Source organism: Fusarium solani, assembly GCF_023522795.1.
Source record: "Fusarium solani strain SB1 chromosome Unknown bctg00000014, whole genome shotgun sequence".
NCBI classification, from domain to species: domain Eukaryota; kingdom Fungi; phylum Ascomycota; class Sordariomycetes; order Hypocreales; family Nectriaceae; genus Fusarium; species Fusarium solani.
This window is the reverse complement of record NW_027072141.1, coordinates 1,011,878-1,038,616: the sequence shown is the minus strand read 5'-3', so window position 1 is coordinate 1,038,616 and position 26,739 is coordinate 1,011,878. Positions and strand designations below refer to the sequence as shown.

Here is a 26,739-nt window from a genome sequence, read left to right as displayed (position 1 = left end):
TGAAGGGCCTGCAGATCATTGCATCCCATGGTGCCCCTGTCAAGGCCCGGTGATTCTATGAAAACGCAGGTGTCCCCAGAGACAGATGGTGGGACCCAAGCGCTGCTCTCAACAACCCAAGTCCCGTTGCCATCATGACACCCGACCAAACTCGGACTTTCGCTAGAAGACAATATTCCTATTGATCCTGCCATTTCGGATCCTCAGCAAGCCCGGACAAGGCCAACCAGCATCGGCGAGCTTAAACCGGCCGCAACAACCACGCCCTCAAGAGACTCTTCATGCTCAGACACATCATGGCCCAGCAGAGGGATTTCGCCCAAGTCTCAAAGGAGCCCCTTGACCGCCAGGCAAAGCAGAGTGGTCGTCCAAGTGGCCGTGGTCGCCCGCTTCCGCGTACCAATACCGGAAGTTATATTTGTGACACTTGTGGCCTGAATTTCCTGGACCGCAGAGTCCTTTGGAAGCATAAAAAAGACCACAGCGGCCTTCCACATGCATGTGAGTGTGGGAAGAAGCTTTTAACCTACTCAGCACTTGTGTCGCATAAGGTATCACACAATGGATGGAAGTGTACTCTGTGTACGACGAGGTTCCCGACCTACTCAAAACTTTGGCAGCATAAGACTGGCGATCACAGACAAATACCTCATTGTGACGCGTGTGATAAGGACTTCGCAAACCCTAAAACTCTTCGCGGTCATAACCTCAACCGTCATAGGGGACAAGCGTTTGCGTGCGACAAGTGTGATAACTCCTGCAAAACATCTGAGGGTCTTGAGAAACATAGCCTGAGGGTACACGTTAGGGCCACCAGGCAGAACGAAACTACCACGATAACCCCTAGCTCTGGAGGCGGCGACGAAGACTATCATGGAGCGGAACCAGCAAAGCAGATGCCATCGGAGGCAGAATCAAGGGATCAACCATATTATCAATCCCAACAACCTGCCATGGGGGCTCGCAGGTCAGCTCGCCTCAACCTGGCAGCAACAGCCTCATTCAGTGAATTGTTGACGCCCGTTCTCACCGACGACTCATATCATACATATGAACCTTCTCGGGCTTGCTTTCCCCGGCAAGCAGGTCGAACGAATTCACCGTATCCAAACGAGCCCTCTCTTCGCCACGGCCGGGAGCAAGACGCCAACGGAGTCACCAACCCGCAGCCTGTAAACAGTGGCAAGTGCGACTTACCTGCCACAACGCCATGCGGTATAGCTGCCTCTTCCAGAACCAGTTCGATCGAGTCGAGTTCCAACGCAGGCAGGGAGAATAGGAGGCCAACCAAGAGGAGTTCTGCCAGCAGCTTACCAAGCAGGTTTCCCGATATTGCTCCTTTGAAAGAAATAACGAACCCCCCATCAGCTGTAGCACAGGAGAAGATATGCAAGTATTGCGGAAGAAAGTTCAAAAAAATTCGAGAACACAAGTGAGATAGCTCCTTCTAACGTAATTCCTCGACTAACACAGGTCTTCTAGCCGGCATGTCAAGATTCACGAGAAGCCCATCAGCTGCAAAGCAGACCCGAACTGCGAGGTGAGAAAGGCAGAGGAGATAGATATGGTCCGTCACTACGCCGTTGCCCACAAATATTACGCTGCTCAGAAGGGAATCCGTGTCGATCCCTTTCCGTGCGACGCGCCGGGCTGTACGGAAGTATTTACAAGGCGCGATAATCTACGGAGGCACTACAGAAAACGCCATGGGGAAAGCGCGGAGGCTGAGATCGCCAATAATGGGCGGATGCGAGCTAATACGAAATATCTTGCTCCAGGGAGGATCACGCATCCACCTGGCAGAGAAGTTCCGACCACCCATGCATCGAATGAGCCCCCTGACAGGCAACCCAGCAACAGCGGCGACGACGACTGTCACGATTTGCTTCCCGAACCCACTGATCAACAACCGGGCCTTAAGAGTAAACGCGAACTGCGGCGTGGGAAAATTCGCAAAAGACAGAGAAGCCGAGGGCGGAACGCATCCGAAGCAACAGCGACTCCCGGGGTAGAAGACAGCGGTCAGAGTCAGGATCCTAGAGAGGAACGAGAAAGCCAGATGCTATCAGAGGCAGAATCAGGGGTTCAACCACATAATCTACCTCAGCAAGTTGCCGAGAACACTCGCTACATGCTGAGTTTCAGCTACCTCTGCAACTCAGAATCTTCTGAGGCTCGCTCTCCCCGGCAAGCAGGTCCAACGGCTTCATCATATTCGACGAACGAGCCCCCCCGTCACCGCGACCGGTTGACACCTGGAGATGACACTGTCAGGTTGGCATCCGAGCTCGACTATTCTAAGGAGGCCTCGGCAATGGCATCTGTCCCCGCCGCTACAGACCCAAGGTCGCTCACTACTGGATCCGGCATGACTCTTGGTGGCGACGACGAGGAAGCGGGCAGCCCGGCACCTTCTTATCCGGATGGAATCCAATCCCCTGGATCTCGGGCATCATGGCCTGGCAGATACGGTTCGAGCATCCATGTATTGGATGAGCTCCCTGACCACCTACGAAACGACTCTCCAATGGCTGACCCTCCCGAAACTGGATTCTCTGACGAAGAAGATGCTAGATCCTGCACGACGCTCGCCGGTGAAGAAGACAGGCGGTCACTTACCCCTGCCCCGGTCAGCGGTAGGCCATTTCGCAGGGCCTATAAGCAATAGTTTGAAGGGAAGGGGGCCAGAACACGCAATACTCGAGAGCAGCAAGATATATCCGAACCGGCAGCGACTCTCGAGATAGAAGATGTCGATCAGGACCAGGGTCGTGGAGCGAACGCTATCTTCCCAGCTGGCCTCAACTATAACCAACTTCCTCGATGGAGCCGACTACGAATGGTGACAGGCCATCTCAGCATGCCTTAATGCTAACTCACATCGCCGATATCTCGAACCCCGAAACCATGCCCCCGCGTAATTCCCCAACAACGACACTTCATTCACCCATTGCCACCCAACCTCAACAACCCATGTACCAACCCGCCCAGTAGCGATCTCAGCTCGAAGCTCCTCAAGCAGTTCCCTCTTCGTTTCTATGTGACTATTGCGGGAAAGCGTTCAAGCGCAATAGTGCCCGTACGCGACATAGAAACTTTTTTCACAGAGAGATGCCGTTTACATGTGACGACTGTGGCAAGCAATACCAGACATTGTTGGGCCTTCAAGGACATATAAAATCTACCCGCCTGAGGTATAGATTGCCGTGTGACCAGTGCAACGGCACATTCGTGAACAATAGTGTTCGTCGGCGACATATGGGACGTTTTCATGAAGGGGGCAACAATTCCACCGATCAAGGGGTGAAACTGCCGTGTGACCAGTGCAGTAGGACATTTACCATTTACAAGGAACGGCAATCTTGAGAGGCATATGGGGATTTATCACAGAGAAGCACAGGCAGATTCAGAGTAATCTAAGAGAGGAAACGGCGTTTATTAAGATAGTGAAAACAGTGAGAGCCGCGCTCCGCGCACAACCGCCCGCTTGTAATCCCAGACCAAGAGTGGGCCTGCTGAAACATATCGCGGGGTGCTGACCAGGTCCCGAGACCAGGATGCCCTCCGCTCGGATATGTCTTACAGGTACTCCGTATAATATACCTAAGCCTGTCATCGAGCCGCGCCCCGTTCACTCATTGTTTTCCACCAGCTACCTCACACATCCACCAACATGCCTGAGCCTGGCGCTCTAGCACCGGATTGCGCCGCACTATTTGCTGAAGCCCATCGGATGGAAGAGTTGATCAAGTCCCGATACGATGAGATGCAGAATTCGCTTTATGTTATTGAGGCAATCATCCAAGAGCAGACAAGCGAGTCGACGTCACGCGCGCGAACAGGTCGTAGCAAAGCACGAAGGAAAGGCCCGCTACAATTGGTTGACGCCATCCCCATCGTCAACCAACTCAGGAACGGTGTTGCTTCCTTCGTCAACGAGACCATTGCGAAAAGCATCCATCCTTCGCTACAAGCGTCACAAGTGTTGCCTCGCACCGGAAAAGACGGCAGTCCAGTCGCGCATGATGCCTTGGGTCAAGAACGGAGCGATCGGGGGCGAGAAGAAGTACGAAAGGCGGAACTCCAGCTCACACTGCTGGTGCAGGCGGCGATCCATCAAGTAGGCGCTCTGAAGACGGCGCACTGTATTATCCGACGCCATTTACTGGACATGCTGAGAGGAAGAAGCAAACTGTGGTCGATTTCTTCCTATCACACCTCGGATCCGGATTCCATAAGCAGGCAGTTCTAGCCGGTGCCGAGAATCACACCGCATCCGACCCGAGCTCACAGATCAACGCAGCCGCCGGCTGAGAGGCCTTCGGCGATGGCCCCGATGACAAGGACAAGGACAGACCTATGAAAGAGGCAGAGGATCCCCCGGCTACTGCTCCCCGACCAGGACACGCACCTAGGCAGGCTGATGATGGCATACTGGCCATCAACCCCACTCTGGGCTGCCAACCGTCAGGTGAACAAGAGCACGAACTGGAAGATCATGGCCAAATACGTCCATGGCAGACGCCAAACAACCAGCGTGCGGTTTGCAGGTCCAAGGCTCAGCCAGACAAGACACCCCTGTGAGCGACTCCGCAGCAGCAGCCGCCCAACTACTCGAGTAAGACGACCACCATGCGGGCGCGGGAACCCAGTGCGACGGTACAACACCCCATAGGAGCGACAAGGCCGAGAGCACATCACCAACTACCACTGAGGAAACACACCTCACGTTGCCAGACCGTTCAACACCATCACCCGGAGCTCCATTAAAGATCTCCCTGATACCCGCCGACATGGGGGAGGGGCTTGTTTCTAAACTGGAGGAAATGGATGCATGGAATGAATGACATTGCCGAAACATTCGCCGTTTCCCCCGTCCACATCGATCTGGCCCAGCTCCAAGCCGGCGCCGAGGCGGGCGGTGACGGATGGCATTCCGCAGCCATCGAGTACAGGGCTGGTCCGAAAGGCGAAGGGTATACCGATGTCTTCATTTCGGAACGCAAAGCCACCTTCGACTAGTCAGCCTTTACTAGGAAGGTGTAGAGACCGACCATCGAGGAGGCCAAGGAGATTTTTGAGAACACCGTCCAGAATCCGCCGGCGGGTGGTATTTCGTACCTTGGCGGCTACGTCATTCCTTTTGACAAACTACTCAAGCTAGGCCCTCGCATCTTGGAGAATCCTAGTCGCTGAGACTTCCATGCCCAGTATGACCACATCGGCGGTAATCTCTGCAAACCGGATGCATGACGAAGACTTGATCTACAAAGACCCAACAAGTGCGAACCCGAAGTATCACGGCTAAGTCTTATTAAGACATTACTTATGAAATACTCTAATGCCCTTGTTCGTTAACAACACGACGCGACGCTTCTTGACGAACGTCAGCCACGAGAATTAACTGACTTGATCAAGGCTTCCGGCCGATAACAATCCCGTGCCCGACGTGCGCATTCGCCTTCACTTTCCGGGCCAGACGCCCCCTTGCGCCACAACGCGTGAGAGAAGGCTGGGTGGGTGATAGACGCGCTATACTAAGCCTGAAGCCCGCCGCTAACGAGGCTACTGGGGATGACGAGGAAGGCTAGGGCGATAATGGCGTAGAGGCCGAGAAGCATAGCGCCCTCGAGGTAGTTGGATTTGCCGTCTTGCACGGTGTACGTAACGGCAAGAACGGAGACGAAAAAGACTGCAGTCTGGACTGAGGGGTAACAGGTTAGCATACCAACATCTGGCACGACTGCGAGTTGTTCTAAACCTACAGGTCTCAAAGCGAAAGCTCATATCTGAGCCAAGAGCCCAGCTGACGATGACGAGGCAAGGAGTGACGAGAAGAGAGATCTGAATGCTGGAGCCAACAGCAACACTCATGGCCAGGTCCATCTTGTCCCGGACTGCAACGATGACGGCGGTGACATGCTCGGCGGCATTTCCGACAATGGGGATCAAAATCAAGCCAATAAAAGCCCTACTTATGCCTGACGTCTCGACCAGGCTGTTGATACTTCCCACAAGGTAGTCGGCGCAGATGGAGACCATGATGGTGGTGACAACAAGGACGGCGACAGCGCTGGCGGTGCCCAGGCTGGGTTCCTCGCGCTCGTCAGAGTTCTGGTTCTCGGCGTCGAAAAGGTTGCTGTGAGTACGAAGCTTGAAGACGAAGTAGAGGACGTAGAGGACAAGCAGTATGATGGCGGTTCCGCGCGACAGAGCGAGGATGCTCTGGTCCTTGTCCCTGAAGCCGCTCTGGTCAAGGACGGCAGACAGCTATGTCAACGATCAGTCAGCTTGTTCCTTGCAGAGTGGCAAAAGTTGAAATGTACAGCAGCGGGGATGATGAGCGAGGCAGATGAGAGTGCCATGAGCGAGCAGGTAGTCTGCGCTGTAGCCGAAGAAAAGACCTGCTCTGTATCGTTACCAGTCGAACCGCGATGGACGATACCACCAAACAGGAAGCACATGCCCATCACCAGTGAAAGGTTGGAGAGGATCGACCCGAGCATGGAGGCCTGGACAATGTCGATATGCTTTTCCTTGAGCGCAACAATGCTGAACTGCGGTCATGGTTAACATCTTGATTTCGACGTAGGTAGGTCTTTCGCAGGTGAGGCGCACAATCAGCTCGACGGCATTTCCAAAGGTAGCATTCAGCAGGCCACCCATTGTTTCACCCAGCCGTAGAGAGATCTCTTTGGTCGCAAACGACATGACAGCAGCGAGGGGCATGATGGCAATGAGGTTGATGGTGAAGACGGCAATGGGATTCCAGCCCAGCTTGTAGTAATGCCGACGGGGACCATAACCAGGAGGAAGTTGACATAGCCTGGAATCAAGTCAGTCGCGTCGACACCAGGAACGTGGGGTTTCAGAGTCGAGCGCAAACATACTGCTGAGAAGGGTGACCTTGGTGGTGTGCCATGAGTAGGCGAGATGCCTCAAGGCAAAGTTCTGGCTATCGAGACCCGGTGTATACTTCGAGTCAAAGAGAAAACCGATGGTGCTCGAGCCTCGACGGAGACTGGCGCGGCAGTCGCCATTGCGATGAGCAGGGACACTAACGGGGCTCTTAATAGAGGCCCACCATATAAGGGGCGAGCCCTCGTTGAAAGAACCGGTCGACATTGAGCTCCTGGTATTTGTTGAAGAATGCAATACCGGTAGATGATAAGCGTGAGCTAGGGCGCAGGAATATTTAGCAAACAGAGATGACTCCTATGTGCCTAAGAACAAGCAAGACAGAGATCCACATGAACGGGAAGACTTCTTGATTTAAGTAGGGAAGCTAGAAGAGACAAGGCTGACTGGCGGGCTGGCTGGATCAGCAAGGGTATGTGAAGGTGGAGCATGCTGCCCCTCGTCCGTGATACGGAGGTCCAGCTGTCGCACTCTGTTATCCCTAGGTAGCTCATAATCATAATCCTGGGGATTACTAAGGGCTTGGAAATCATGAGTTCCATTACCTATTCATATTATTCACTCTGTCAAAGTCCTCACATCGATAACCATAGCGTTGAGCTATTACGCAGAGCATATCCTCCAGAGCCAACTTGCATAATGCGTCTTCCGCAACCCTATCTCTCCCCTCCTCCTCCTCGCCGAGCGTCATACCGCGCTCTAGGAACTGACAAACACAGAGTCGACCATTTGCCCTCCAGTAGTCTCGGGCCATGGAAACCGCCTTCCCACAACCTCTGTCTAGGTATGGGGAATAAGCAGGGTCCGATTTGGGAAAGGCGGTGGCATAGATGCGTTGCCAGCGCTTTGTCTCGCCGAGATAGATTCTATCTCGTCGTTTCAACTTTGTCTTTTGGTAGAAGTTGAGGCCTTGAATGGGTTATGGATCGCGAAGCTCACACGCTCTCTCCAAGATGTGGCTGTCCCGGGTGGACAATGTGTCAAAGGTCTGAGAGCAACGGGGACAGTAGAGGGGCTTCATGTGGTGGCGCCTTAGATGACGCATAACGTCTTCGATGGACCGCAGGTCGTGCTGCAGCAAGCATTGCTGGTATCTGGCCGGGCTGTAAACGTAGAATGGGCATGCTAGGTGGAAGTATCTGACCGGGGGGAGACTGCGACGAACGCGTCGATGCTGTCGTCGCTGCCGTCGCCCTCCTTCCAGTGTAATGTCCGGAGTCGCTTCCGGGGGGGCAGCCTATCGTCAGGTGGTAGAACATATCGTGCGGATTTCATCCAGGCATCCAGGGAATCCAGGGCGGACTTTACAAGCTCCGGCCTTGAGCTCTGAAACCGGTGGTCGTGTGGTAAAACGTATTCTTGGGCAGCTACTGGTGGGGAATGGTCGCTATCGCTGCATGATCTATCATCAGAGTCGCTGCCACTAGTCGATGAACTGCTTTCCATTTCGCCTTCATCACTGGGCCGATACAAGGAGCTCTGTGAGTTATAGAGACGTTGGTTCTGGGCATCGGTCCTAGGTTGCCCAGACCGCTCCCATTTGATGCCGGCCGAGTTAGCAGAGGGCGAGGGTTGAGGTGATTCACCTGCAAGACCCGCCCTAGGTTTGAATGGTATTGTATAGATGGTAGATACCGTTTGGGTGTCGGGTTCCTCTTTTGGAGTTGGTGGTTGGTCGGGGGACGTGTCCCCCCGGCTTGATTGAATCCGCCGGGTCATGTTCTTTGGATGAAGCTAGTGCAAGGGCTTCGTTGGAGAGGGAGGGAAACACCTTAAATTGTGCCGAGCAAGGCCAACGCTCCTGCCTCTAAAGGCTGATCCAGTTTTGCGCCCTGCGCAAATGTGACCGAGCAAAGTCTGGGTCCACACACTACACCTGTAGCTTTAGGAGCCTATATTGGGCGTCGTTGCCCTGTGATCCTTGCCCAAGGCTGCAGGTGTAATCCTGTACCTAACTTGGGCACTCTGTTTGTGGATCTCTACCGGGTAGAAGCGCCAAGGGGTCCATTGTTGCAGCCTTATCTTGCGGCACTGGTGTCCAAATGGGGCTCGCGAACCCTCTGAAATGCCTGGTTAGAGGCACTGTTTCATGGCAACCGCGTTACTGCTGTCACTGACAAGTGTGCCCGGCGTTCGACGACTCAGGTGGTGTGAGTGTAGTATTATTTCCACATACCGAGCAAGACCGACGGTCCATTCTTACTGTTTCGAAGCAGAGCTCAGACCAAATATGAGACCATTGAGGATGATCCGAAAGGCTTGAAACAGGATGACTTTTCAGCACTCCGATGGTCGGATATCTGCTGGCGTAAAATATGGCTGCAGTAGAACATGATTTTAACCGTCATCTTGTTGGCCGAGTCCTTCCAAACACGACCGAAAACCTGCAACCTAAACCTATCATTGATTATGCGCTGGAATGGTTTCTGACCAGATCTTCTCCTGGCTGTGAATGAGACGAGCAGCCTGGGAAGGTCAGCTCCTGGCATTGTCTGCGCAGCAGTCCCCTGCGCTCAGACCATGCTCTCTTCACAGTGCGACGGCCGCCTTCTGCTGTGAGTTTCCTGGTCCGGAACGAGAAAGATGATCTTTGCGGTATCGATCATATAATTACGATCTTCTACATATTTCTTTTCGACTAGATGCAGCTCTATGCTGTGTACTCCGTATCGCTTGATAAAAACCAGGTGTCCTACCCCAATTCACGTGGGTCTTGTCGTGCCCGCTACTGAAGCCCACCCCCTAATTTTGCATGTAAAGTTTGGGATACCCCGGTCAGTAGCAATGAGCAAGGCAACGCGGCCGGCGTAGACCATAAGAAGAACGCGTGGCGCGCAAACGCCGGCCAATTTGCTAGACTTTGTTTTGATCAATGTTTCTCGACTCCTCACGCCCGTCGCGCGTTATGACTACCCTCCTGTCGCTTCCGGTGGAGACTATCCAGCTAATACTAGGATACCTCTCCACCGATGACCTCCGTGCGTTCGACAAACGTGTCGTGATATAAATGCAAAGACTTTTGGCCGATTCGCGCGTTCATACTTCCAGACACGCCATGTAATGCTTGAAAAGGAAAGCTTGAGCACGCTCAGCCGGCCGGAAGCGCGCACGTTGGGACTCTGCGCCGATCACTTCCCAGAACCAGAAGACGACTCGGGGAAAGCCAAAGCCTCTGGAGTATTATGGCTGGATACTCAGACTCGGATGGGCTTGACTTGTGGCCTAGCGGGGAGCTTAGTATGTGGCCAGAGGATGACGATGATGATGATGGCGACGACATCCTCAACCAATCCTATGCAACTACATATCGTCGATACTTCGATGCCCAAGAGGACTTTCTATCAGGCCTTGATATCGAAGCACTTGGACGAGCCATGAGTCGCCTCAGCAACTGCAAAACACTCCTCCTGACCGATGCATGTATTCCTTGGGGCGCCGCACGATTAGAAAGGGAAATAGGTGAACTCGACAGAGGCCTAGGTTATGACGATGCTGATAGCGAACGGTTTGTGAAGCATGTGTTGCATGTCATGCTTACGGCTGCAAATGCAAGCAAGCTTCCTCTGGAGGAATTGTGCATCTACCTTGGTCAGGAAGATAAGCCCCAGACCAAGTCCCCAATCGGCTTCCACCTGCTCGACTTGCCACCGGGGCATATGGCGCAGTCCGAGAGTCGCAGTGACATTACCAGTCTTACGACTCTAAAGTTACTTGTTTCTCCACCGTTTGAGAAGACCTCCGAGGAGAATGATTCCGCCCCTACCTGGAGTCAGAATCTTGCCCGTTTCATTGGACTTTTTCCTCACCTGGCGCACTTTTCTTTGGCCTTCAGCAACGACTTCGATATCCAAACTATTTCTCCATGTCTTTACAACATATTGTCAATCCCCCAGCTACGGAAACTGGAATTAACCCGGTTGGAGGTCACCGAAACGGAACTGGTTGGCTTACTTCTCTGCCATCAATCAACACTGGAGGAAGTCAGTCTCCGGGAAGTGGTGATGTACGACAAGATTAGTTGGACGACGCTGTTGAGGAAAATCGAGCAGATGCCCCAAGTTCACGGGGTGACGTTGAAGGACTGCTGGCTCTTTGCGCTCAGTCGCTGCGGTGCAACATATGGTTATGAGCTAGGTGCGGTCTATATCAGAAACAGACAGGATTTCAAAGAGGCAATAGCTATGGTAGAGGAGCTAGAGATGATATGGAATCTGGACTGAGCCATGTATAGGTCTTGTTGGAAATCCGAGGATTCCCCTTCCCTTCAGGATTCAGACCATCAGTCTGAAAGTCCTAGACTTAGAGTTCAAAGTCCTAGATGGAATCATTTAGAGATATAAACCCGACAAAAACTGTCATCTCAACAATAACAATCAAGTTCAATCAATACCTGCATTCAGCACCCCTGCGTAATATTTCCAACATACAATCGCTAGAGCGAGTGTGTTGGACATTCATCTTCGACTCTAAATATGACCCATTGTATCCCCCATCGACTTTGACGAAGCAAGCCGCCTAATTCGGCCAGGTGCTAAATAGTGACGCCGATACGAGCCTCGACGCTTCACATCGACACACTCTGATAAATACCGGTCCTCGCGCCGCTCACACCACACACTTCTAACACATCACGGCATACATTTCAACATGAGTAAAGCACACCATGGAACTCTTCATATTTCAGTGAGAGTTACTGATGTTCAAGTCACTGGACGTGGGGTGAAGACCATTCATATTGACGGTGAACCTCTCAACCGTCCAGTACACAGCTTATTCGATATTCGCCGCGTGTACCAGAAAGCGCTGCGGACTGCTGAGTTGGAGCCTCTATTGAGCCAAGCCGAGAAGCCTTCCCGAGGGATTGGTAACGATCGCGTAGAAAAACTCCCTCCTAGCATAGGTTTCTACGTGCAAACGCAGAAGACATTATACATCTACTTGCTTCGAATCTAGGTGTGTATCCTACATGGAGTTACCACAACCATCACGGAAGAACTATCAGCTCCCATAATGACTACCATTACACCATAGCTCACTATAGGGCACGCTGCCGGGTGTTGAAGGCCCTAGGCTACTGGTTGTTGTGGAGCAAGAGGGAGAGAGGGAGAGAGGGAGAGAGGGAGAGAGGGAGAGAGGGAGAGAGGGAGAGAGGGAGAGAGGGAGAGAGGGAGAGAGGGAGAGAGGGAGAGAGGGAGAGAGGGAGAGAGGGAGAGAGGGAGAGAGGGAGAGAGGGAGAGAGGGAGAGAGGGAGAGAGGGAGAGAGGGAGAGAGGGAGAGAGGGAGAGAGGGAGAGAGGGAGAGAGGGAGAGAGGGAGAGAGGGAGAGCCGAAGGGCGAAGGCTTTGAGTTTGTGGATTAAATAGTATCCTCCGCCACTACTATTTTCTGATGAGGAAATAAGAAAAAAATAAAACCAAATTAAACATCAATGTAGTCACACTCTAGCTTCAGAGAACAAAGACTGCCTCATGGCAGTGGTGACTACTCTTTAACGTTTCGACTGTAACATAGCAACAGCAACCTCCGATCCCGTAAGCCAGTGCGCAAAACAACTCTCTGCTACACTACGGCAATAGCGATAGTGTACCTTGTTTCGAGTTTTGGGACTGAAATGGCCGTTGTATCTTGGTACAAAATAGACTTGCTAATCCAACGTCTTTCTAGGTTTTTAAGTCCTCACAGCATTTCAATCCCGGGCAACCCCAGGTCCCATGCTTCCTGCATAATAGCCGACGGGTCTGACAAAGGACGCAGAAATTTGGACTAAAGCCCAAGTTGAGTAGAATTCGGCTAGGAGGACGAGAAATCCAGAGCATGTAAATATTTTAAGATCTGTGGCACCCAGGACCAACGGCACCTCGTGCCCGAATGCCCCCAAGCACCCACCAAGAGGGCGGAAGGCAACAGCCGCATCAGCATCGTAGACTTCGTACATATGATAGAATTAGTATCTCCAGATGCTCTTCTCGTTGCTAGAGCTGAGGACGACAGACTGCCTGGTGGCGCGCAGAACGACCGAGGCATCGGCGTTGTTAGCTTCCTGACCGCTGTCGGCAGCGGATCTATCATCTTTCTCATCCAGTTCCTTTTGTTTCTATTCCTCAGAAACTATCTAGCCCATGTTTTGTGAGTTCGCTGGCCTCCACCTGGGACCACACAACATACTGATACGCGCAATCGGCAAGTCAAAATTATATCTAGCCCCTCCCGCACGAACGGCCGGAACGGCAACGCTACGGGTTCGTCACCACCGTCAAGTGGCTTTGGAACGTGCGTGACGAGGACGCCATAAAGAGGTGTGGGCTTGATGCGTACTTCTTCCTCCGATACCTACAGACTCTGCTCGCTATCTTCTTCCCAATTGCCGTAGTGGTGATACCGGTGCTGGTACCATTAAACTATATCGGCGGACGGGGTAGCCAGCTCAACTCGGACGAAGGGGAAAACTCAACAGGCCGGCGCCCGGATCAGACCACGGGGTTAGACACTCTGGCGTGGGGAAACGTGCGGCCGACGAGCACGCATCGCTACTGGGCGCACCTCTCAATGTCTGTGGTCGTCGTGGCATGGGTCTGCTTCATCTTCTTTCACGAGTTGAAGAGGTACGTAGAGGTGCGGCAGAGCTACCTCACGAGCGCCGACCACCGGGCCAAGCCTTCGGCAAGGACCATCTTGGTAAATTCGATCCCCGATTCGCTGTGCTCCACAGAAAAGCTGCGGGACCTGTTCTTCCTGTTTCCCGGCGGGGTGAAGAACGTATGGGCGAATAGAGACCTCTCCCCTCTTTGGCAGAGAAGATTGACCGCCGCGATGCAATTCATCGTAAGCTCGAAGAGGCCGAAACGCTCCTCATAAAGACTACTCAACGGGCGTGGAGAAAAGCTGGCAAACCGGTGTTGAGACCTGACGGCGTGTTGGAAGTCCCAACCAGCGGGTACGAGAGGTCGAAATCGGCGTCTGGGCCCTACCCAACTGCTATGTTTCGAACGGGGATAGCAAATATGGAACAACATGCAACTAGGGGAAAGTGAAACGGCCGTCTTGGGCCGTCACGTTGCCGCGTCGACCCTGCACCAGGAAGCTGGCCATTACAAGTACGAGCTAGTATTCATTTAGAATCTCCCCCCTTCCACAATATCTTGCGATCGGTATCACAGGTTCGCGAGTATTGATATAAAATACATTGGCAGCATCCAAACACAAATCGAATCGCGACTCTGTAAGATTAGCCCTCCTGGTGTGATCAACCTGACCTCACGTTAGTACCAAATCAATATCAACCTAGATTACCCCTCAGAAAAAGAAGAAACGGGTACTCCGTAGTTTACGTCTATAGACTCAAAGATGGCCAAATTTACCATGGTATCTCTAGCTAGCCAATCCATACCATCATACTACTCCAGATGTGACAATTCCGGGATCGTACTTATCTGCTCCCACATGTACCTCTCCAACTTGTTGGCGCACTTCACATACGGGGAATTCTCATCATTGAATCGCCGACAGTTTTCAAAGATGAGCTGAGCATCTTTAATGAAATCTTCAGGCGCCATGTACTGCTTCGCCTCCAACCTGGCCTCCATAGTACTAAGATCCATAGGTTCCTTGATGGCTTCATAGTAATCGGCGACGTCGTCTTTGCTGACAGGCTGGAGGAATGGCCACGATGATTCGTGTTTCTGCAGGTCACTCAGAAGACGCGACAGCTGCCTGTAGCTCGGCCTGTGACGCGATTGTCTCATCAGCTCGTCCACCTCCGGTGACCAGCCCGACGCCCGGATCGCGTCGATGGATAGGGGGTCGATGGGGATGACACCGTTCTCCCACTGTTTGGGAGGCTGATGAACCACGTCGCTCTTGCTAAGAGCCTGTATCTTGGCCTGGACACATGCCTTCTGCTTCAAGAGCATGCGGCCCAGCTCCAGGTAGCGGATCCTTGGGAGCAGGGAGCACTGCATGAGAGCCCCGCCCTGATAGTCTTTGATGCACCCCTTCCAAACCGATTCATCCAACGTGATGTCCTTTGTGAAACCCTGTTTCTTGAAATAGCCGATGGCCAAGTCGTCGGCATAGGTCAGAAGATGCATCATATTCGATGATGCTTTGATGTAGTCCTTCAGGTGCGACATGAGGTGTGTTCCGTATCCCTTGATCTGCTCATCCGACAAGACGGCGCAAAAGGCAATCTCGGCAAACCCGCGGTCCTCGAACGGCCGGTACGTGATGCCTCCCACTACTTCCAATCGCCTCCTCACGATGGCGATGGACACGTGTGCTCTGTCGTAGACGAGACGCGCGATGTAGGTCTTTGGCATTTCCGGTAGCTGCTTTTGGAAAACGCATTTCAACCCGCTCAGGATGATGACACTCTCCCGCTCACCATCGTTGTTGACGACGCGGAATTCTATCTCGCCGTTGCGTTCCTCGACTACTGCGGGCTACGCTGCACGTTAGTCATATGGACTGGCATCCTATGGCGTTCCAGGGCGGCAATACCTTCTCGGAAAGTGGAATGGGCCTCATCACTGCCCCCTGCTCTGCTGGGAGCGACAACGCAGCACAGTCAGTTCGCTCGTCGCAACTCACGGCATTCGGCGAGAACATATCCCCCATCGCGACATGTTTTCGAGCCTCGATCAATTAAAATTTTTACGTAAGTAGAAAAAACAGCTATCTTTGGACGCGCGGGGGCAAGCAGTTGTTTACGTGGGATGAATTCAATGGATCATGAGGTTCAAAACGTCGCGCAAGATAAGATGGAGATTGATTCGTGTACTGGGTATAGTATATTATCGGGGTTCTCTGCTTCTTTGCATATCTAGTGGGAAGGCCACTGTGAAAGACAACACCAGGAAAAAAAGAAGGAAAAAAAAAAAAAAAAAAAAGAAAGGCATCAATCAGAGCATCACTTAGAAGCCCATCATCTTCTGATCTCACCCCATCCTAGACCATCGCTGCCCTCCGCATATCCAACATCTCTGCCAAGAAAGCCTCCCTTTAAGGCCTCGCAACGATTCAATGTGACAGCGATGCTGGCAACCCTGTGGGTCGCCAAGAACCCCTGTTTTTCAACTACCCGGCAAAAAGGACAAACGCGTTCAACGCCATTTTCAAACTCTCCCAACTCTGCGTCCTTACCAACGCCCACTGCCATCACAAGAACCCCAGCCTGATTTACATACGCTGCAACTTTGTGCGTTCCCTTCCAGTCATCCTTTTTAGTACACTGGACGGCTCAATGTCGACACTGGCAGTATGCCGCCTACTTTGATCCAACCACCACCTCTCGTGTTTCGCCAACATTGACATCGTCTCCATAGAATGACAATCTTGCTCGGATAAGAGACAATCAGAGGAGGTCGCGGGCTCGGAGGAGGGAGTATCTTCTGGAGCTCGAGCAGCGAGTTGGCGCCCACGAGCTCCAAGGAATTGAGGCCTCTTGCGACATTCAGCGAGCGGCCAGAAGAGTCTCGGAAGAGAACCATCAGCTTCGATGCCTTTTAAACTGGCATGGTATCAGCGATGACGACATTTTTAGTTACTTGCACTCCGCCGCGGAAGCTCCGACCGATCCGACGTCGACGCTCCGTTTCACGCGCTCCCCCGACGAGGCTGCTCGGTCCCTTCAGTGTGATCTGGCGCTTCGGACGTCTGCGCCTCTCCCTACCGTCGTCTCTGGCGTTGCGTCCCCGTTGGAAAGCAGGGAAGCGTCTGTTGCCAGTGCTTCGGCAGGTAGCTTCTCCTTATGGGAACTAAGACAGCCTGCTCAACCCAGTCCAGCATACGGACGGTCGCTTCCTTCCAACGTTCCTCCTGCAGTCGGACAGCCATCAACGTCTACCCAAACTCATTCACGACACAACCCTGGCCAGGTGGTACCACACATAGGGCTGTGCCATCTAGATACTGCACCTGAGCTATTGATAGAAGACGACTCTCGTCGACACCGCCACCCCGATATGCCCGTGCCGGATGTCTCGTCAACATTGGGCTATAGTATTCCCATGAATCACTTCCACTATCCCCACCAGATTGGATGCTGGTTTCTGGGGTCTTGTTGGCCAAACCCACGATCCGTAGAGGCTATGCTCGGAAAGCCGGGCCGACTGATGGCCCAAGACTTGTCGCCAAGCTCATCTCGACTACACTGTGCGTTTTGGTCGACGGCATGTGCCAGTGAGACAATGGAAGCTTGCCCATACTAACCGCCCTTTCCGTCTTGGCGGAGGCAAAGCAGAACAGAAATGGAAAATCTCGTTCTCGTTGTCTCTTTGAAGTGGTTGAAATAGTAGCAGGTTCGCAACTCCCGCTACCCCATTTCGGCCATTGTGGGGATTGGAGTCCGAATCCCACCTCACTGGTTCGCTGCAACTCATGCCACCTCATATGCATGTTAGACAAAGCAACATAGCATATTAAACCCCTGCGCTCCTAGTTTTCTTTGCTCCTTCCGTTGTTCCAAAAAGGAAGAGCTGCAAAGCACATAGAATGCCTAGCTCTCTAGGAACAAGAAAGAGAGAAAATCCACAGTAAACCAACCCAAGTCCGTCGAAAAGCCATCCAGCTATCCACACGCACAAGTTCTAGATGAGGGAATCGATTGAAGAAAAGGGCCTTCTCATCTCCTCATCCATTTCATGGGCCGAGCATGAAAGGGACGAGGACCGGAGTATCGAAGTTCATGTGTCCGGTTCCGAGATAGCAGGCCCTCATCCGCCTCCCTTGGGCAAAATACTGCCTAAGCCACGAAGAACCTCCATAACAGGCATATCCCTCGTCCCTGCGCCAGCCTTCTCCTTCTCTTCTCGTTGACGCAAACGCAGGGCACTAATGCTGAGAACCTTGTCCGCCTCTTTCCCTGCGAGCAAAACCCGCTGCTCGAGCTTATGGACGGCATCGGCGAGTTGGTCAATCTGGAATTCGAGCAACGACTGTATGGTACCCAATCGGGATTCCGTTTTTGTCCGAACTGCGTTGAAAGATGCAGCTTCGTCTGCCAGCAGTCCCCTGATCTTGCCTTCGTCGGGATCCAGAAAATCGAAATCGGGCAGAGCAACAGGCCCATTTTCACCTTCAGGGAAGAGAGGCGGTACATCGGGTGGTGGCATTCTTATTGCCTGCCACGCCTTCTTCTCCTCTTGTAGTCTATCCAAAATCAGAACTTGTAGTCTCAGGATAAAGCACCAGTTATCTTATACACACCTTTTAACGTTCATCTCCAGTTGAACCCGTTTCTCATCCAGCTCCATGTTCCTGGGATTAGCCCGCAGGACCACAGGGGCCTTTGGCATGTCGTCTTCCCTACTAAACCAGTCCGAGAGCTCGGACCGAGACGAGAAGTCCTTGCGAAGCTGGTCTTGGATAGCACGGGCTGTTCAGTGTTAGCAAGCTGGGCCCCTGGAACAGGATCTGCAGAAAGATGGACAGATACATCTCGACTACTCACCACCTAGAATAGCATTTGACCTTGGCGTTCTGCGAGGAGGCTTCTCTGTCAAAGAACGTTCACCACACCAGATCAATAGCTGCTTCATCCGACGAGGCTCCGTCAGGCCTTCGGCTTCAATGTGTTTGTAGAACTCGGCCGGGTTGACTTCCCGGTGTGGTATGGCCGTCTGGCCACTCTCGATCAAGGAACTGGCCCTTCGCCCCCTCATGCCCAAGCTGCTACGTCGGTTGGTGTTGCCCTTCTTTCGCATCTCCTTGTTCCGGTTGATGACGGGCGTGTCGCTCATCGCGAGGGCGACTGTGCTTGATTGCACCGACGGTTCGTTCTGCTGTGACTGATCCGGCTCTGGGGACCCGCGAGGAGGCGCCTTTGCGCGACCTCCACGTTTATGACGTGCGCCATTTGTCTGCGCAACAGCAACTGACCCTGGCGCGGGAGCTGCCTCTTCCAACTTTTCTCCTAATAGTCGTACGTTCCTCCTGCTTCGTCCCTCGACAATTTCGAGTGAGGACTCTTCGTTTGACACATCAGCGCTTGCTTTTCGTCTCGTAGACTTCCTCGTCGCAGGCTTTGCCGCTGCAATCGTTTCATTCGTCCTCACGCCCTTCTCCTCCGGAATGCTCCCATTGATCGCCGAGCCCCTAGTAGCACGCGGTCCCGCTGACGTCCGGCTCCCCACCCCCTCAACCTTCTTGGCGGGTTCCGGCTCTTCTACCTTCTCCCTCTTGGTCCTCTTTGACTTGCGGGTAAACTGGAAGTCACCGTCCTGTTCAAAATCGGCAGCTGCTAGATTACATTCAGCGCGCCATCCCTACTATGATTCGTCGTTCTACCCACGCCTACCGATAAGGCGCTTGCTCGATCGTCGCGCTGGATGATTGCTCATGCTGATAACTTGAAGCGGCCTCCGAGCCCATACTAGGGTCGTCGTCATGAGTAGGCGCGCATTCGGGAATGTTGTTGCACTCTCGCACCATGGATGTGGGAGAGACGCCGTCGCGGGAAAACGGTCGTGGTGGAGGCTGCTCCGTCCTAACCTGTCGGTGGGCCGCGCGGACCCCTGAAGCGCGTCGTGTCGTGGCACACATGTACGGATACCGACGAGGGCAAAAACCATTGCCTAACGTGGTAAGTGCTATTCTGTTTGAATTCGCGACGGGTTCTGTCGGGCATTAGCTTCGTCCATCAGAGGTTTTCGACTTGCGACCCAGTGGTGACGGACGAAGACGACAATTTTGTTTACATGAGCTACGATTGTAAAAGGCTAGGTATCTATCAGGCTCTCGCCTGAGTCCCTCCTTGTTGAGCTTTGTGTCTAAGGGGCTAGCCGTTTTAGGGTTTGTTCGTTCCGGGCCTTCGACCAGTTACAACAAAGTTGGTCCAGAGCCCGCCCCGGTCCTGGACGCCCTCGGGAGAATTGAGATGGGTCGGTCGCAATGAGCGTGCCAGAAAGGCAAGAGCGCTAGGTAGAAAACAGTGAACAGGAATAGTGCGTTCCTTGGTTGACTACTGTTGAAAGTGCGGGGTATTCTCGAGGTACGCAGGTCGATTACTGAGCCACAACAACCCACGGAATGATATAGAGCATCAATCTAATCAATCTGATCAAATTTGAGTCAGGGTTGCCAATGACCATCAGAGACGATGGTTTTTATTGGAAATGTCCTTGACCTGGTCGAGGCATGAGCTTGGCAGAGGTGCGAAACGGCCTGTCAAGCCCGGGCGTGATTGTACTTGCCGAAGGAGCTGACGCGTGACGCGCTAGACAACACCACCCTGATGGCTGCCTGGGTGGCGAGATGATGGCCGAGACAAACCATACATGCATGCATTCAGAAAGGCAGAGATACCTTCCAAACTGAATTGTCCCCCTCATAACGTTAGGATTGCTAAGAACAAAGAGGCTTTCGTGTTGGGCTGTCAAAATCGATCCGACGCCGGAACGCGCTCGAACGACGACGCGTCGGCCACGTCCAATGGACCAGGCGAGCTCGGCGCCGGCTTTCGAGATACGGACGAGATGATATCGGAGGGCGACACACCATGACCCGCCTGATGTCGAGTTCGAAATCTAGGAAGCCTCGTCTTGTTTCAAGATCCCAGCAGTTTCTCGCTCCTAGCTCCATCGCCGCTGATCGCTCAGCCCGACAAGATACTCCTACCCAGCGCGCCAATCTCGGTAAGTGCATGCATGGGTGCTGCAGAGACAATCCATGTTGACTGAGGGTCCAGGCGCATCGAGGTCGGATCTTGGCAAGACACATGCGCAAGGCGCCTCGCCCAAGAAGAACCCGACCCTGACTCCGACCCCGACCCAGACCCGACCGCTTCGCGCGAGAAGCCCCGAGTCCGGCAGACTTGCGTATTGTGATATGCTAAAGTGATATCACACTGTGCTAAAGTGCTAAAGTGATATATATCACCGTGAATATATATCACACTTTTTTTCAGCTAAGTGTGATATCACGATAGCTAAAATGCTATCGGCCGTGTAGCACCCTTATCTGATAAGATTATCTAATCTTATCTACAGTACTTTGGTAGGATCTACTGCAATGAACTTTTTCAACACCCCCTTGTTCTCATCACATTTTTAACACAACATAGGATTTCATAGTGTATTTAGATTCGCAGAATTCCCCCATAATCTAAATACGAGTTGTTAGATTCAATCTTTCTTGCTAAGTTGATCATGCACATGCCCTTCCGTGGGACGTGATAGGATGCCAACCACAGCTTCTTTAGCCTAGGCTGCAGCTCCCTACCCTATAGTGATACCAATTGTGCTAAAGTGCTATAGTGATATCAATTGTGCTAAAGTGCTAGGGTGATATTCTAGCACACTTTTTGCGAATATGTGAATATGAATATGAATATCACTTTAGCGCGTGATATCACAATACGCAAGTCTGGAGTCCGGCAACCTCAACGCCGACGGTGCGGCGTACCTGGACCTTACCGATCACACCGTTGCCTCCTCCGGCTCGCTATCGTTCGGTAGCGATGGGAAACTCTGGGGCAAAGATTGCGCATCTCGACCAAAGCCAGCTGCGTCGAGCGGTAAAGACAGGCAGAGCAAAGGGACCAGCGTGGAAGAATCCAGCGATTCGGGCGACTTTCCAGACATCTATCAGCTTCTCGGTACCTCCCCCCTGCTCCGAGCCCTCGAGGTCAATCTGGAAAATGTGGAAGAGGCGGCGGATCGTGCCGCACGGAAACACACCGAACCCGCGATGGGAGCAAACATCCTCTTTCGGCCGAAATTCTACTTGTCAGCGAGGAGGACTCAGATGCCATAGCATCGCCGTCAAGGCGTGTGCACGGTCAGTTCGCCCGCGAGCGACAATCCCAGCAGGAAACGGTACCCATCACTGGCACTCGACCTTCCCCAAAGAAAGCATCAAGCTCTTTGGAAAGGTCTGATGCAAGATCGGAAGCTTCCGACGCCGTTCATCAGACTCGATCGCTTCCACAGCTCACAGATGGCAGGGGTGAACCGTCCATTCCCGAGCCCCGCGACAAGTTTTTGATGACGCCTCCTGACAATAGTTCGATCGCTCTCTTGGAGATCCCCACGACTAGCACAACAGAATCGGGTACGCACATAGCGCCGACACCCGTGCCTCGGGCCCTGGCAGACGTTGCTTCACCCTCACAATGCCAAACATGTCCTGCAAATGCGGCTTCCAGAGCGCACGCCGTGGCGACAAGCGGCAGCTGGCAGACCACCGAGGCGACCCCCGGGGGTTTGTCTGCCGAGCGTCCCCGTAAACCTCCTTCCCAGTCGAGTCGAGTGCCGGCTCTTCTGTATCAGCTGAGCTCGGAACCGTCGGCCCTGACCAGATGGAGTGAGTTGATGGACAAGCTCATTGAGCAAAACGGTGCAAAGTTCATGAAAGCGATGAGCGAACGCTGGCCGAAGGAAAAAAGAAGCGAGGTCAAGTCGGAAAAGGAGCGATTGTTACGACAACAGAAGGCCATCAGGGATCTCGCTGTGACGGCGGATGAGTACAGGGCCCTTTGTAGGAATCGTGAAGAGCTTGCCCAAACCATTACCCAGGCCTACGTCCAAGGCCTTGACACAGATGGGGACGAGGTTCGACTTGACGACCTCACTGATGAAATCCATGCGGTGGAACAGGGCCTTGTCGAAACAATCGATGGTAGTGGGCTGGACGTAGCTGGCTTCCTTGAGACCTTCCGGGAACCAACCTCCGGCGCCCCTCCTGCACCATCGGTCGTGATGGGCGGTCAGCACATGCTTCAGGACAGCGTCACCGTGCCCGCGTCTGTGGCGTCGAAGGATGCCATACCGGCAAGAGAGACGGGTGCACCATGCCGGCCAGAGCCGGCAACGACGCCCTCGGCGGTGAATTCCATGCTTGTGGATGCAGGAGGGCTGGATGCTGATGATGACGGCTTCTCCGATCTGGATGAACCTCAGCCCCAGCCGGTGCCCAAAGCTGCCAGCAACCTGGTACCAGATAGTCAGACGAGGCCTCAGGCGATACATCACCTCCCCGACGACGTTGAATTCGGCGAATTGAACGACGACGAGGAGATGCTTGCTTTTGCACAAGATTACGAGGCTCGTCAGACCCATGCTCCCGTCTCGCAAGACTTTGGAGAAGCCTACTCGGAGTCGGAGACATTTACCAACGGCGGAGTTGTTGCAGGGTCTCGAGCCACGTTGAGGAAGGCACTGCCTTCGGTGGCGCCAGGATCAATCCCTGCTGAGCTGATGAATCACCCATGGTCACCTGAAGTCCGAAGGATGCTCAAAGACCGGTTCGGAATGGAAGAGTTCCGTCATAACCAGCTTGAGGCGATCAATGCCACATTGGGGGGTAAAGATGCCTTCGTGCTGATGCCAACGGGTGGCGGCAAGTCCCTGTGCTATCAATTACCGGCTATTGTCAAGACTGGCAAGACTCAGGGTGTCACCGTAGTGGTGTCGCCGCTGCTCAGCTTGATGCAGGATCAGGTCGACCACATGAAAAGGCTGGGCATTCAGGCTGTCGCGTTCCATGGCGAGTGCTCTGCCGAATACAGGAGGCAAGTGATGGCTGCGTTCGAGGAGGGAAGCCCGGAGGATTATGTTGAGCTCCTGTATGTTACGCCCGAGATGGTCAGCAAGAGCACTGCTTTCAACAATGGGATGCAAACTCTGCATGGCAGAGGCAAGCTTGCGCGCATAGTCATTGATGAGGCCCACTGAATCAGTCAATGGGGCCACGATTTCCGACCAGACTACAAGGCTCTGGGCCAGGTCCGCCAGAGATACCCTGGCGTGCCGGTCATGGCTCTCACAGCGACGGCAACACAGAATGTCATCGCCGACATTAGGCACAATCTCGGGATGGACAGGTGCCAAACGTTTTCGCAGAGCTTCAATCGCCCAAACCTGTATTACGAAGTTCGCCCAAAGACGACAAACAATAAGACGATAGACAGCATTGCCTCGCTGATCAGACTGCAATACCGGAATCAGAGCGGGATTGTTTACACCATCTCTCGGAAGAATGCAGAGAAGGTTGCGGAGAGCCTGACGAAACAGGGGATAATGGCCAGGCATTACCATGCACACGTGGACCCTCGGGAAAAGGTAGAGGTGCAGGATGGCTGGCAAAGGGGTCAGGTCAAGGTTGTCGTTGCTACTGTTGCGTTCGGTATGGGCATAGACAAGCCGGATGTGAGATTCGTCATGCATCATGGACTTCCAAAGAGCTTGGAAGGATACTACCAGGAGACTGGTCGCGCAGGTCGAGACGGCAACCCGTCGGACTGCATTCTCTTCTACGGCAAGGGGGATATAAGGGTTCTGAAGAAGCTGATCGCCGACGGCGAAGGGAGCAAGGAACAGAAGGAGCGGCAGATGTCTATGCTGAACCGTGTCACAGCGTTCTGCGACAACAGGTCTGATTGCCGGCGCGCTGAAATTCTTCGGTATTTCGGCGAGGAATTCACCGCGGGACAGTGTCGCAAGACGTGTGACAACTGCAAGGCGGGCTTGATCTTTGAGCAGCAGGACTTTTCCGAGCACGCGATTGCTGCCATCCGCGTCGTCCAGGCACAGGGCCGGATTACAGCGGTGCAATGCGCCGACATCCTGATGGGGAAGAAGTATCCGCCCTATGCGGCTCATCTCTCGGACAACTGGTATGGCATGGCAAGGAGCCTTAAGAAGCATGAGCTCATCCGAGTTATCGACAAACTGTCCGCCGAGAAGGTATTCGATGAGAACAACCACGTTGGGAATCACGGCATGGCAATCCAGTACCTGAAACTCGGAGCGACACACCGCCTGTTTCTCTCGGGACAGCGGAAGCTGATGTTGTCGATTCAAGTATCGGAAGACGGGGCGACTGACGGCAGGCTAGTCAAATGGCCGAGGATGTCCGACGGGAGCGGTGAAGGTAACGTGCGATGTTCGGGGAGTAAGAAACGGGCCGGCAAGAACTGGACGGGTGGAGTGGCAAAGCGGAAGTGTACCGACTCCGGCCGCAAGGCTGGCAGCTCTTCGACGGCAGCCAAGACGATCAGCAGCGTGACAAACAAGAAGATGCAGCGAAAGAACGGCATCAAGATGATGCCATTGTAGGGCAAGAGCCCGAGACTTTACTCTGAAGCTCAGGCTTGGCCAAGGATACTCGCTTATTGGGGGGGCCCTTCGGTCCGGCGATGACCCTCTGGAAGAGTCACTGATTAGGAAAAGGGGCTCTTGGTTAGGAAAACTGAGGTAGTTGCTAATTCACCCAATTCAGTATCACCTAGATGTCGTTTCATGAAGAGGACATGCGTGAGAACTGCGACCGGTGCGACTGCCTTGTGTTTGTATAGAGACGCAAGGATGATGTCGACCGCTGTTGACCTGCTGATCGCCGTTCCTCCTTTGACGCCATGGATTTGCTTTGACTAGCCACCCTGATCTCTCCAGCAGTCGAGTAAATGATGCATGCTGCGTAACAACCGGTTCCCAATCCTGAGCCACCGCCGAGTCAGGTTGGCTCGAATAATACAGAAAGTCCCCAAAGTACTACGAAATCAGACCAGGTTGAAATAGCAGTGAGTAGCATCCACCAACGACCGAACTCGTGCTTGCCCTGTCGCAGCAAGGCTGAATTGACTGAAGTGTGCGGCCTCGATGTTCATCAGCCCAGACAATGCAGGATCATCAACGATAGGATGTCCACAGTTTACTCCCAAACTACCGTGGACCGCGAGAGTCGCATGTCAGTGCTTCTTCTCTTCCAGGGCCGGCAACAGCTGGTTCGAAGTCGGCCAACACATGAAGCGACAGAGGAAGGAAGATCACGAGCGAGACACGCTTCCACGTGCCGCCCACGAGCGAAAGTCTAGAGTTTTTGCCTTGGGTAGTAAAACTTCCGCTGCTAACAGGTCCTTGGCTGGAGACAAGTCAAAGGCCATCCGTTTCCAGAAACAAACTGCATAATATTACGCGGGCGCTGACTTGACTGTCTGCCGCGTAGCTTGGTGACGTATGCTAGCTATCGCTAATCACAAACATATCTGTCTCCATCTACCCGCTACCTAGGTGGCCGGAGATGACGACTTATACTTCGCCCCGAATGTACTCTTTTTCAGCCCGGTCCACTATCTTTCCAATCACCAGATCCGCTAATTCTCCCAGATTCCTAGCCGCATATCCTTTTCTAAATTCGACGTTCTCCCAACAGACTTCCTTTCGGCGGCCATCCTGCAGACAGTATCTGCTTCTACTCACAAAATATATGTAAACATATCTACTGGGATCCCCTCGGGGCGATGGCTGACTTGTGGCCTTCAAAACACCCACTTCGTAGAGTTCGTTTTTTGGTTGCAACCGACGCTTACGCTGCTGAGTGATTCTCTTGATCCGTGAGCCAGCTCGTTGCTGTTTTTTCTGTTTCTGCATCCCGTTGGACTGCACAGGCACTCTCCTGACTGTGATGGCCTAAGATTGCTTCGCCTATTGTGAGTCATCCTCTTCAACACTTCGCAGCGGTTATGAATATACCCGGGCCGAAGCCTAGAAGCTATCGAGTCCAAATAAACAATCGATTCAGGTGGTGGCACAAAGCGGAGCTTCCTTACATGATCTCAAATCCCCAGGACAGGATGCGTATCGCATAAGGCGACACAAACCTCCAAGCTGGCCACAACAGGTATGCATGCACTTTTCGAGAACTGCTGGTGTCTATAGAGGCAGTCGACAAGCGCAGATAGAGAGGTTAGAGAGAGAGAAGCGGGAAATCGGAGGCCAGCTAGCTGACATCGTTGACGAGGTGGGGTGCCGCGGATGAGCATTGATCCGAGAGGCTTCGGCTCTGCGCTGGACCCCGCCATTCAGTATTCGGGCGTAATTGCATACAC

At 53.2% G+C, this 26,739-nt stretch overlaps 9 protein-coding genes across 9 annotated transcripts; 6 read left to right on the top strand and 3 right to left on the bottom strand.

Annotated features, from left to right (window-relative positions):
• Positions 1-296: 296 nt before the first annotated feature.
• On the top strand, positions 297-2,869 carry MRS44_017808 (uncharacterized protein; the record flags this gene model as incomplete). The annotated part of the gene is made up of 5 exons (XM_065615702.1): positions 297-501; positions 552-582; positions 641-1,432; positions 1,483-2,629; positions 2,669-2,869. The coding sequence occupies 5 exons, from the start codon at positions 297-299 to the stop codon at positions 2,867-2,869; spliced, it is 2,376 nt and encodes a 791-aa protein (XP_065471774.1).
• An 804-nt stretch (positions 2,870-3,673) lies between these two features.
• On the top strand, positions 3,674-4,314 carry MRS44_017807 (uncharacterized protein; the record flags this gene model as incomplete). The annotated part of the gene is made up of 2 exons (XM_065615701.1): positions 3,674-4,034; positions 4,088-4,314. 2 exons carry the CDS (start codon positions 3,674-3,676, stop codon positions 4,312-4,314), a joined length of 588 nt encoding a protein of 195 aa, XP_065471773.1.
• A 200-nt stretch (positions 4,315-4,514) lies between these two features.
• On the top strand, positions 4,515-4,847 carry MRS44_017806 (uncharacterized protein; the record flags this gene model as incomplete). Its single annotated transcript, XM_065615700.1, has 2 exons — positions 4,515-4,618; positions 4,676-4,847. The coding sequence occupies 2 exons, from the start codon at positions 4,515-4,517 to the stop codon at positions 4,845-4,847; spliced, it is 276 nt and encodes a 91-aa protein (XP_065471772.1).
• A 690-nt stretch (positions 4,848-5,537) lies between these two features.
• On the bottom strand, positions 5,538-8,637 carry MRS44_017805 (uncharacterized protein; the record flags this gene model as incomplete). Its single annotated transcript, XM_065615699.1, has 8 exons — positions 5,538-5,704; positions 5,766-6,270; positions 6,327-6,557; positions 6,619-6,826; positions 6,887-7,132; positions 7,464-7,827; positions 7,918-8,021; positions 8,084-8,637. The coding sequence occupies 8 exons, from the start codon at positions 8,635-8,637 to the stop codon at positions 5,538-5,540; spliced, it is 2,379 nt and encodes a 792-aa protein (XP_065471771.1).
• A 1,463-nt stretch (positions 8,638-10,100) lies between these two features.
• Positions 10,101-11,138, top strand: MRS44_017804 (uncharacterized protein; the record flags this gene model as incomplete). Its single annotated transcript, XM_065615698.1, has 1 exon — positions 10,101-11,138. The coding sequence occupies one exon, from the start codon at positions 10,101-10,103 to the stop codon at positions 11,136-11,138; it is 1,038 nt and encodes a 345-aa protein (XP_065471770.1).
• Positions 11,139-11,565: 427 nt separating this feature from the next.
• Positions 11,566-13,687, top strand: MRS44_017803 (uncharacterized protein; the record flags this gene model as incomplete). Its single annotated transcript, XM_065615697.1, has 5 exons — positions 11,566-11,818; positions 12,435-12,448; positions 12,763-13,043; positions 13,119-13,187; positions 13,372-13,687. 5 exons carry the CDS (start codon positions 11,566-11,568, stop codon positions 13,685-13,687), a joined length of 933 nt encoding a protein of 310 aa, XP_065471769.1.
• A 624-nt stretch (positions 13,688-14,311) lies between these two features.
• On the bottom strand, positions 14,312-15,521 carry MRS44_017802 (uncharacterized protein; the record flags this gene model as incomplete). The annotated part of the gene is made up of 2 exons (XM_065615696.1): positions 14,312-15,355; positions 15,414-15,521. The coding sequence occupies 2 exons, from the start codon at positions 15,519-15,521 to the stop codon at positions 14,312-14,314; spliced, it is 1,152 nt and encodes a 383-aa protein (XP_065471768.1).
• A 2,105-nt stretch (positions 15,522-17,626) lies between these two features.
• On the bottom strand, positions 17,627-19,252 carry MRS44_017801 (uncharacterized protein; the record flags this gene model as incomplete). The annotated part of the gene is made up of 4 exons (XM_065615695.1): positions 17,627-18,062; positions 18,120-18,288; positions 18,364-19,152; positions 19,210-19,252. The coding sequence occupies 4 exons, from the start codon at positions 19,250-19,252 to the stop codon at positions 17,627-17,629; spliced, it is 1,437 nt and encodes a 478-aa protein (XP_065471767.1).
• Positions 19,253-20,409: 1,157 nt separating this feature from the next.
• On the top strand, positions 20,410-24,967 carry MRS44_017800 (uncharacterized protein; the record flags this gene model as incomplete). Its single annotated transcript, XM_065615694.1, has 5 exons — positions 20,410-20,545; positions 20,599-20,728; positions 21,275-21,637; positions 21,679-23,475; positions 23,590-24,967. 5 exons carry the CDS (start codon positions 20,410-20,412, stop codon positions 24,965-24,967), a joined length of 3,804 nt encoding a protein of 1,267 aa, XP_065471766.1.
• Between the last annotated feature and the right edge of the window lie 1,772 nt (positions 24,968-26,739).